The following is an 11,814-nucleotide window of genomic DNA, read 5'->3' on the forward strand; positions in this document are numbered from 1 at the left end:
ACTTCGTAACAGGCATAAGGGAAACTGCACATAATACACAATTCCTGGGCTGAGGACCAGATATTCTGACAAGACCCAGACCAAACCCAAAGATTCATACGTCATCAGCAACAAATGCAGACAGCACCCGTGATGAAAGGCATCTTCTCCCCATCTCTCATATGCGTTTAAGGTCCACAGAGGGGTAGGGGAAGAAAAACAAAAGCAATGGAGGAGGGGGAGTCAAGGCGCTAACCAACCCAAGGGAAGGGCACTATTTGTATCTCCACAATAAAGGGAGAGTGGGAGTGGGCCAATCCACGAGGGCAAAGTTCCTGAATGGAGCAGCTCATTCCTAGAGATGACTGCAGGGCTGGCTTCAGCCGAGACGTGGCTGCCCCCCAGAGGACCCTAGTGCAGAGGGCAGCCCTGAAGAAACAGTTTGGGAAGAGCAACCGGTCTGACATGCCCACATGGGGGTAGACTAGGAGGGGAGTGAAACAGACTAATGATAGGAGGGAAGTTCTAAGTGCCCTAGGAACCCCAATTTGGGCTTTTGACTGGGGGCAGCACTTGGCACCCCACCAGAACTGGTTGGGTATTACTCAACTGGGGGCCACACTTAAAACCTTAGACTTAAATGTGGAGGTACAGGGCTATATGAGACCACTCCATCCTAGACTGCAGGAACAGCAGCATGGACCTATGGGGAACCTGACTTTTGGACACAAATGTGGCTCAAAGTCCTGGTCCCTGTATGTTGTTGTCTTATTATTTTGCTTTTGTTTTGGGGGGTTGATCTATACAAGAAAAGCAGGATAGACAGTCTTGCAGAAATGGCAATCAGACTGACAGTTCCTGGGGGGCACAAGAGTGGAGAAAGAAGTGGGAGGAGCCAACAATGATGGAGACAGGGGAATAATAAGAGTTCTAAAATGGACAACGAGGAGGGTGTAGCTTTTCTGGGCGTGTTTGAGCAATCGAATTGAATCTGAGAGGAATTACTCAGAGGTGAACATCAGGCAAGCATAATAATGGGGTAGGAGGAAAAAACTAAACCAAATATACATATATGTGTGTGCATATATAAATGCACATATATGAATGCTTGTTTATGTATATACAAGAGGTACCCCCCCCACCCTCAAAAAAAATGGGAGAAAGCTCTGCTGGAAGGAGCTCTCCCGCGAGGGGAGAACAGAACAACGCTCTGAGTCAGTCAGTGCGCCCAGTGGCGTCACCTGGGGTGGCTCTCTCTGGTCACAGTGAATTTTTTAAAGCTGTTTCACTCGAACCTCTTTTTTTGTGATGGTTCATTTCAGAGACCAGAGTGCAGCTGAGAAGTGTTTCCTGCTCAGGAAAAATGCCACAGAAACTGCTGTGATGTTGAAAACAGCTTTCAAGGACAGCACTTACAGAAAAAAATTGAAGTGTACGAGTGGTTTTCTCATTTCAAAATAGGTAAGTGTTGATGGATGACAAACATCCTTCTGGACATCCATCAACTTCCCAAATGTTGACTTAGTGTGCATTTGGAGTTTGTTACTCTAGGTCAGACTGTGAGTCAAGCTATTTGGTGGTTCTGAAAAGACAGCGTTAAAAGTATGTGACAAAAAGAAGGCCTGATTTGTGGCAGATGGGGGACTGGCTTTGCCACCACAACAATGCAGCTGTTCACGCAGCCATCTCAGTGCACAGTTTTTGGCAAGAAAACCCCAGCATGCCTTTCTTGCCCCATGCACCTTACACACCAGGCCTCACTCCATGCAACTTCTTTTTGCTTCCACAAATGAAGAGGGACAGGAAAGGATAGCAACTTGAGCACACAAAAGAGGTGAAGAAAAAAATGAGGAAGGTGCTGTGCAGCCATCCAAATGGATGAGTTTGAAAAATATTTCCGAGAATGTAATCGCAGATTTGACAAATACACTGTGCCATAAAGAGTACTTTGAAGGTGATAAGGTGTTTTTTTTTAATGTAATGTAAATATTATAAATATTTAATGTAAATATAAATGTACATACATAGCTTTGAAAAAATTTTCATTTGGGGGGAATACCCCTTGTATATATATGTAAATGCAACAAGGACTTTGGGCGTCTACTTAAAACTTAACTCTGTACAAGAATGGTTTGTTCTAATAATGTGGCACTGTATGATAGATACCTACCCCCCTGACACAATGGCTAAGACAAAACGGGTGAATAAGCTGATGTTGTGAAGAAAGCTGATGGTGCTGGTCTATCAAAAGCTATCATGTGTGGAGTCTTAAAGGCCTGGAGTTAAACAAGCAGCCAGCCATCTAGCAGAGAAACAACAAAGCGTACATGGAAGAAGCACACCAGGCAAAGTGATCATGAGGGGTCATCAGGGAGAGAGACCAGAAGTTCAAAAAACACACATCAAAATTGATATGAAGGGGACTGAATGTACAGGAGCCCCAAAGTCCACCAGCAAGACAACTGGGCAGTCCCCTTGGAAGGGCCTCATGGAACGGAGGACAAATCCAGGGTGTGGTGTGGCACTGAAGAACCATGTAATTATCCTCTAGTTCTTTAAGATTTCATCCACTTACTATTATGGTCCTTACGTAACACAGCTCGTTGGTTATGTTAGATTTGTGTCACTCGGTACATGGTAGTCCAGAGAGATGACACCTCCGAGATAATGACAGGAGTAAGGGTTCTCTGAGGGTATGGGAAGTGAGGGGGTGGGGGAGAAAGGGAAGTAGAGAGGAGTTGATAGCATTGATGATTTTATAGCCCCACCGGGTGAGACTGAACAACAGAACTGTATGGGAAAAGAAAGAATATCTTGGAATGAATAAGATATGTCAATAAAAATATTATTCAAAGAGATTTAAAATAGGATTACAAGCTACAAGCAGTTCTGACCAGTTAGTTATATTTCAATCTATGAACAAGTCACTCGGAATGCAGGCTACATTTCTCTCTTAGAAACCACGGTATTACTGTCAGATCCTTGTGAGACTACCTCAGCAATATGTTGCGTCATAAAGTAAATGAACTATAGCTCTAAAAGGACCACCCCAAACATGCATCCACCTATTTACCTAAATTTTGGAATCAGTGAAATCTGTCTTTGAAGTCTTCTCATATTCTTTTTCTTAACCACGTCTCCATTCTCTATTATTCCCTTTCCATACCTCCAGGTAGCCATTGTCCTCAAAAGCATTAGAGAAATTCCCCTTAAACTGTCCCTACCTCCCAAGTTTTCAAGGTACCAAACTAAAATACTTTTATTCTTCACAATTAAGATAATAATATTAGAAGCCCCTATACTTTCAATTAAGCTGCTGAACAGGTCTAATAGGAGAAAAGAACATGATTCAACTAATTAGTTGTGTTTTGAAAGGAGGATGCTCACAGTTTAAGGAATTATTAAATGATATATAGAAAGCTGGAGAGAAAATAAAATAATGTAATGAAAGGCTATTTTGAGGAACCTGGAAGGCTAGCTACCTAGACAGGCCAGTTCTAATTGGACTCTTATGTCCAGGATTAAAATCATAAATTAAGGATGGTTGGAAACTGACTGTACAATTCTATTTGACATGATTGAAATATGGAATGATATCTGTATTGAATCCCAACTGATAAATGAAAAGAATATAAAAAATATATCATAAATGTTTTCTCCATTTTCTACTTTTAGATTTACAAAATTTCCTAAATGGCTCGTAAGTCTTGTGTTAAGGGAGTCAAGAGGAAGCACTTCTGGGTCATTTCTAAATCTGATCATTTTATAGAAAGGTAGCTTCTAAAAGCTCGGGGTGGAGTTTAGGTTGTCAGTCAGGTAACAGATTGATGACCTCATTTGGAGGCCCTAAGGAGATAAAAGGCTCACTGGTGGTGCGACACACACTCACTGCCTGAAAGACATTCCCTCGGACAAGACACATGGAACTATGCTAGAGCCCTGGAGCTGAAGGAGACATGTGGAGATGCCCCACCCCCACCCCAGCCAGCACTGAGATGCCTCCACTGCCACTGGATCCACAAGACTTTCCACCCACTGGCCTGTAATCTTCCTGCAGTCGGCATCATTGCATGTGTTGTGTGAGTCTGAAGAGAAATTTATAGATTGGTATCAGACATATGAGCTAATATCAGACTTACGGACTTGATCTAGACTGGGCTGATATGTTTTGTCAATATTCAATTGCTCTTGTATATAAAAAAAAAAGCTCATGGAAAAATAGAGATAAAAGTGGAATTTTTCCACAAACTTTTTGAATCCCCTCATATTTGTAATGGATAGTTGTTACAGTTGCAACTATCTCATAAGTTCTCAATCAAATTAATTTCATTATCTTCTTGGTAAGCATAAAAGTAAAAAGGCTAGAAATACCCCATCAAGTTGCATACCAAAAAAAGATTATGTGCTCTTCCCAAAGCCTTTTTTCTTCTCATTTATCCTAAACTACCATCCCCTACCCATCAAGAAGGTCCTAAAACTCAGTTACATTACTGTATCCCTTTTCTTTTAAATAAAACTATAACCCAGGGGCACCCACAAAAATATCTCGCTCTAGTCTGAAACCCCCACAGTGGGGCAAACCAAGAAGGGAACCTAACAGATCAGCAACGGGAACAAAGCAAAGCCAAAAAGCACCTGAGGAGTCCCCAACATAGACTTCAGGCTAGGAGGGCAGTTCCTGGACCCCCAGGACCAGTGCGGAGTGAGTCATAAAGGTCAGCGGACAGATCGGGGATTAGCTATGCTTTGGTGGGATTTTTTTGGGCTATTTTTCTTTATATATTTTTTTTCTATTTTTCCTCTTTTTATTCAATTGTTTTCTTTTTGTACTGTCCATGTTGTTATTAGTTTGTCTGCCTATTTAAGACAGGCATGGTAAGCAAGGCCGAGGAGATAGCAATGGGACTGGAGGTTCCATGGGGACTTAGGAGAACAGAATGCGGGGGAGACAGGAGCGGTGAGCAAACAACGCCATAGACAGGGGAACAATTAGGAAATTAAAATCAACAATGAGGAGGACGTAGTAATCTAGGGGGTGTTGGATCAACAGCAATCTAGCTGAGAGGAATTACTAAGAGGAAGAAGGGCGAGTGTGATGATGGGGCAGGAGGAAGGCAAAAGGGAAGAGAGGAAAGATCTAGGAAGCAAAGCTATGGATAGAGGTATAAACATAGGTGTGCACTTATATAAAATATTAATTCGTTAAAATAGAGGCATTGGCATAGGTACATATATTTATATGGCAATACACTGAGGCAGTGAATGGACTCTGGCCTCTGCTCAAGCTCTCCCTCAACACAACACTTCTGCCCTAGCAACCTGGCATTCTGGATGCTCACCTTCCCGGCATGATCGCTGAAGACAAAATGGGTGCACAAGCAAATGTGGTGAAGATAGCTGATGGTGCCTGGCTATCAAAAGATTTAGTGTCTGGGGTCTTAAAGGCTTGAAGCTAAATAAGTTGGCCATTTTAAGAGAGAAGCAATAAGCCCACATGGAAGAAGCACACCAGCCTGTGCGATCACGAGGTGTCAACAGGATCAGGTAACAGGCATCAGAAGACCCAAAACAAACAAACATATTGTTAAGAACAAAGGGGCCTGACCAGAGACCCAAAACCCATCTGTAGACAATGGGAGATCCCCTCACAGAAGGGTCACAAGGAAAGGATGAGTCAACCAGGGTGAAGGATAGCACCGATGAAACACACAAAATTCCTCTGATTCCTTGAGGTTCCCTCACCCCCCACTATCATGATCTAAATCCTGCCTTTCACTGCGGGCTAGGTTGGAGCATGTACACAGGTACAGCTAAGAGCTCAGGACACATGGAACCCAGGTCAGATAAACCCCTCAGACAGAAATGGGAGTAGCGATACCAGGAGAGTAGGGGAAAGGTGTGTGTGTGTGTGTGTGTGTGTGTACGCGGGGGACGGGACAGGACGGGACACACGACAGTGGTCGGTATAAGATATGAAAGCATTAACAATTTATAACTTATCAATGGGTCACAAGGGGTGAAGGGGGGAGGGAGGGTTAAAAAAGGAGCTGATACCAAGGGCTCAAATAAAATGTAAATGTTTAGAAAATAATGATGGCAAAATATGTACAAATATGCTCAATGCAACTGATGTATGTTTTTTTAAAAGAGCTGTAATGAGTCCCCAATAAAACGATCTTTTAAAAAAAAGCCAAATTACCGTGAAAACAAAAATGTGGGGGGGGGTAATTTTTTCAAAAAATATGCTTTGCATCCTTATATATAAAACGTCTTTTATACCTCACCATGAAGGAACACATTAAATCGCTATAATACTTTAAAAACAAAAAGAACAAATTCGGAACCACTAGAAAACCTTCTCCCAAATGTAAATTGTTTTAAGGAATATAATTGAAAAATGAAAAAAAAAATTTTAATGAACTAGAACTCATCCAATACTCTGGAAATGTATTTTTAACCCAGTGTCCTAATTTTAGAGCTCTATAGCTTCCTTGGAGAGAAAGCTATCATATTCATCCTTGCATAATCTCTGTGTAGTACAGAATTAATTAACCTTGCCTAAAGAAAAGCCTGGTCTCCTGGGAGGTGGTCTCTAGCCCCTTGGAATATTGTCTGGTAACAGGGTCTCTGTTTACCTGGAGACCTTGGCCCACACCAAAGAGCCCACACAAACAATGTGACTGTGTTTACGGTTGTGGTGCTTTGTCTACGCTACCAGTTTGACCTCCAAAATGACTGGAAAAGAGCAGTCAGCCACCTGTCTATGTGACTAAGTTGCAATACAAACTCTGGCCACCAATGCGCAAGTGAGCTTCCTTCATTGGAAACACTCTGGGTGTACTCACCCTAACTCATCACTGGGGGCCTTTCGTACTGCTCATATGACTCCACTGGAAGAAGACTTCACACTAATTTAATCGGTAGCCTTTTAAAGCAGTGAGTCATAACCATGAGTGTAACAGTTTTCACTGAGTACTTCTAGGGAATCATAGAACCTCGTGGTCTTGGGGACTCCCAAACTTGCAACTGGTAGCAGAAGTGAGGGTGGGCTTAGAGAACCATGAGCTTGTAAAGGTGCTCTTGAGCACTTTGAAACTCTTTATAACACATGTGTGTAAATATTTCAAAGGTAAAAGAATGAATAAATGGTTACAACTTATACAAGCTCTAAATATCATCACCTAAAATAGTACAGGTACTATTTTTATATTTTATATAAAAAAACTAAAAAAACACAGGCGATAGCACATGCCCTAGAGATGCCTTCAATCTAAGGGAGTGTCTTTTATTTTAAGAGAAAAAATAAACATGCAAAAGATACTTTATATTAAAAGTACATGTACAGGAAATAAAACATACTCAAGTACAAGTATTTAAATAATTGCCAAGAAATGTTAGAGTAGTGGTGGGCATTTATAAAAAGGAAAGGATTCTAGCACACAAAATGATGAAGTGAAGTAGAGAGGTGATGTGGTATAGCAGCAGACTGGTGGAATTAATGCTGACATAAGTGAAAACTTTAAAATATGAGTAAACTATCCAAAGCGGATACTTATACTTCAAAAAGAAGATAAATCCAGGTAGCAGGGATGAGTTGGGAGCACTTAAAGATTAAACTTCCCATTAAAAAGAAGTTCAACAAAGATATAAGCTAGTTGTGGGTAGTCATAGTGTAGGAGCTTAACTGTGAAGAAATAAGATTTTCTACTTACCATAATATACCTCCATGCTACACTGCTGCATAATATGTTACAGTGATTGAAGAAAACATGAGGAAAGTAGGCTATATTTGAAGTTTATTTACTAGAATTTCCACCTTACAGAAGATTTGTTCTGTGTGGCAAAAACAAAGCCTGAGGAATAAAACTGTAGTGTGAACTCCCTTCCATGTAAAAGAGTTATTTTCTACCAAAATTTTGCCAAGACATTAAAAGTATGCACATAATACATATATATGTAGTATACACAAGTAGGCACAGAACTCCTAACTCTAACAAATAAACCAAAACCCATTTGTACTTTGTTCAAGCAAAAAGATGATTTTATAGATTAAGTAACACAGGGGCTAGGAGAGATCCAAAAGGGTCAATCATCACTCGAATGAACTGTGACATACTTACCAATTTGGCCAGCTTTGACTTTAAAAGGAACGTCTAGTTCACTCTTTAATGGGAAGAAAAAAGAACATCTTGAATGATTAATCTCCCCCCCAAAAAAGTCATTTTTGTATCAGCATTTAAATATGTAATTACCTCTGAGTGAAAGCATAAAACAAGTTTTCTAGGTAAGGAACTCCTAAGGGACTAACAGAGAAGTTTTCTATAATGAAAATTCAGATGTAGCAGGAAAAAAATCACAGAAATAATAGAAAAAGAGTTTGTAGTCAAAGAAAGTAATTCCATAAACTGGTTATTGCTTCAATAAACCAAACATCATAAGGCAAGTCTATATAATTTTAAAACAACAGATACTGTTTACCAGCAATACTAATAAAGCAAAAAGAATAGTCCCATTGTACTATGCAATAAAAAGAGCAGAACAATTTTCTCTCAAATTATATAGTAAATTAAAAAGTGAAACTATTTTCAAGGTAAGTTCCCAACATATTACTTACTGAATTAGCATTTATTTTAGATAAGTTACTGACAGGTAGCAATTAGTAATATATTTTCACATTTTACTCTGAACCCTTTTTTATTCATAAACATTGAAAATAGCTGGCATTCACAATTATTTTTTGAGTCTTCAAAATTAAACAAAGATGGAGAAGTTAAGTGACCATGAATTCTCCCAGAACCCACTGCTCTTCCTCTAACTGTAGCGGCCTGAGGTGACCTGCCAAAATGGTTCGCTCCTCACTCGACCCAGAAAACCCTATAAAATCCTGCAAATCAAGAGGGTCGAACCTCCGGGTGCACTTCAAGAACACCCATGAAACTGCCCAGGCCATCAAAGGCATGCACATCCGGAAAGCTACCAAATACTTGAAAGACGTGACTGTGCAGAAGCAGTGTGTGCCTTTCCCACGCTACAAGGGTGGTGCTGGTCGGTGTGCCCAGGCCAAACAGTGGGGTTGGACCCAGGGCCGGTGGCCCAAAAAGAGTGCTGAATTTTTGCTTCACATGCTTAAAAATGCAGAAAGTCATGCTGAACTGAAGGGTTTAGATGTGGATTCTCTGGTCCTTGAGCACATCCAGGTGAACAAAGCCCCCAAGATGTGCTGCCAGACTTAGAGAGCTCATGGTCAGATCAACCCATCCACGAGCTCCTCCGCCACACTGACATGATCCTGACTGAGAGGGAACAGATCATTCCCAAACCAGAAGAGGAGGTTGCACAGAAGAAAAAGATTTCCCAGAAGAAACTGAAGAAGCAAAAACTCATGGCTTGGGAATAAATTAAGCTTAAAATAATAATAAATAAAAGTTAAAGCAGAAAAAAAAATTAAACAAACACAGCCTTTCTGTTGGGTATACCTTAACTTATACTAATTCTTTTGAAATCTGGCTACTGCAATATGTGTTTTCTATAACAATTATCTAAAGTAATAAATGTACCTACTCATCTGATTCCTCATGTTCCAGAAAAACTTCTAAAGATATTTCCAAAGAAAAATATTCCAACAAAACAAATATGTCTACTACATAGCTATACAGTTAAATTAGGCCAATGAAAAGCACTTCAATTTCCAAATAATACCATTTTGCCATTAAGGAAAAAATACTAGTTCTAAATATTTAATCTCGCATTTTCCTACAGCAAAAGGTTATGAGTGATCCCCTTTGAAGACTCAATCACTCCATCTGGTAGCAGTGACCAAGGAGTGTCTAAGATCTCAGCAAATTAGCTGAGTTAGCATAATTTCTTAAAAACTTACCAGAGCATTTTCTTTTATCTGTAGATTATCTAAAGCCACATTACCTTTAAGAAAGAGAAAAATGAGTTAGCATTACATTCTGTCTGAACAATACAACAATACAAGTCCATTCTGACTCCCAGCGACCCGAGAGGGCAGAGCAGAACTGCCCACGGGGTCTCCAAGGCTGTAAGCCTTTTCAGAAGCAGACCGCCACGTCTTTCTCCCAAGGAGCAGCTAGAGGGTTCAAACCACCAACCTTTCCATCAGCGGCCAAATTCTTTAACCACTGTGCCGCCAGAGGTCCTACCAATTAGCACAGGCTACCATAATTCAATTCTTTTACACACGATTACAAATGGGAGCTTCATTCAGGTTGATAAAAGTAACTCATGTATTTGTGTATACTTGAAGCAATACATATAGGAACACTTTCAAATTTGCTGATAAGTCATTTGGACTGTTTTTCCAAGGTTCTGATGTGGTAGAGCAATTGTTAGCAGGAATGTTCAAGAGTAATCTACATTAAACATGAATTTCTTATAGTAATTGTTAAGGTACTAGCATGATGCCTATAAAAATGTAAATGAAAAAAATAAAATAAAAATATAAACGTCCTTATAGAAAGCAGGCTGTTCCTATTGCAGCAGAGCTATGGTTCACTGATGAACAGACGGTATTTCAATGTGGAAGTCGGAGGAAGAGGAGGCTGTCTGCCCCGTGAAGATTTCCAACATCAGAAACCCTATGGAGCAGTCGGACTCTGCTCCACAGGATTGTTTTAAGCTGCAATTGATTCAATGGAACTGGGTTTTTGTTTTTGACGCGTTTTTAAGACCTAAAATACTGAAATCGACCTATACAAATAAAAAGTTAACCAAGTATATCAGTAGGCTTTACATTTTTTGAAATGCCCTCGCACTTTGAAAGGCTGACAGGAAGAAAGACTCAAATCTTATGAGAGTATCCCTGAAGGGGAGGTCTAAAGATGCTGGTATTTCTTTTTATCATTTTTAAATTAATTTTTTCTCAATTTATTAATGATTACATATCCTTTTCTCATTAGACATTGCTAAAACTACAAAGCACTGAGGGCAATAGGGAAACAAAACAAAGTTAAATACCAGTATCAACATGACTGCAATATTTTTTAGAGCAAATAAACGCAGATTTACTCTTTGCGGGGGGAAAAATAAAAATGAGTGTTATCGAAGACATAGCAAATATAAAAAGGAAGCAGGGCTGATAGACACAGTCTGTGAGCTATTTGCACTCGAGGAGGAGTCACTAGCACTGACAGAAAGAAACCAGGAGGGAGTGGCAGATTTCAGATTGCCACATGGGTGAAAGTGCATTCATTCATTCACCAGTAGATAAATGTCTAACTAGGGAAGGTGCTGTGCTACAAGTGCTCTTCCAGTAAGCTGTAGGCTTTCCTACCTGAGAAATAGAAATAACTTTAACTATCACTTGTATTCTTGGTGTTACTGCCATCAAATAGGCTCGGACTCGTGCTAACTTTATCAACAGAATGAAGCAGTGCCCTTGCCCAGAAACCAGTCTTTCTTTGTGTGGAACCAAAGCACGCAGGTGAGTCTTGCCATCCTCACTTCTAAGACTACCGCAATTCAATTCCTACTCTCTTGGCAGCCCGGGCATGTTAACCACCCTCTGCCAACTCCACAGTTGGAGCACGTCGGCTCTTCCACATTCACGACCCATCTTGCACAGGCACATAAGACTGGGCATCTCACTCATCAAAGTGACATCTTTGCTTTTCAGTACTTTACAGAGGCCTTCGGTTGACAATTTGCCCAAACACCTGGTTTGATTTCTTTGACTGCCACTTCCACAGACATATACCGTGTTTCCCCGAAAGTAAGACATCCCCAGAAAATAAGACCTACTTACAGTTTTGCCTCTCGCTGAAATATAAGGCATCCCCCCAAAATAAGACCTCCCCGAACATAAGGCCTCCC

At 40.4% G+C, this 11,814-nt stretch overlaps 1 protein-coding gene and 1 pseudogene across 1 annotated transcript in view; one reads left to right on the plus strand and one right to left on the minus strand.

Moving 5' to 3' along the window:
* The window catches only part of LOC101650201 (vacuolar protein sorting-associated protein 13C-like), a 125,410-nt gene that overhangs the window by 101,335 nt on the left and 12,261 nt on the right, over positions 1-11,814 (minus strand). Inside the window, exons 2-3 of the mRNA XM_045294948.1 lie at positions 9,857-9,900; positions 8,100-8,142 (exon numbers count right to left, since the gene is read on the minus strand). Coding sequence (XP_045150883.1) covers positions 8,100-8,142; positions 9,857-9,900 — 87 coding nt within the window. The remainder of the gene's footprint in view (positions 1-8,099; positions 8,143-9,856; positions 9,901-11,814) is intronic.
* On the plus strand, positions 8,788-9,376 carry LOC105979835 (annotated as a pseudogene).

The sequence above is a fragment of the Echinops telfairi genome, unplaced genomic scaffold (assembly GCF_000313985.2).
Source record: "Echinops telfairi isolate 266 unplaced genomic scaffold, ASM31398v2 ScPeMD7_4048;HRSCAF=4782, whole genome shotgun sequence".
In the NCBI taxonomy this organism is placed as follows: domain Eukaryota; kingdom Metazoa; phylum Chordata; class Mammalia; order Afrosoricida; family Tenrecidae; genus Echinops; species Echinops telfairi.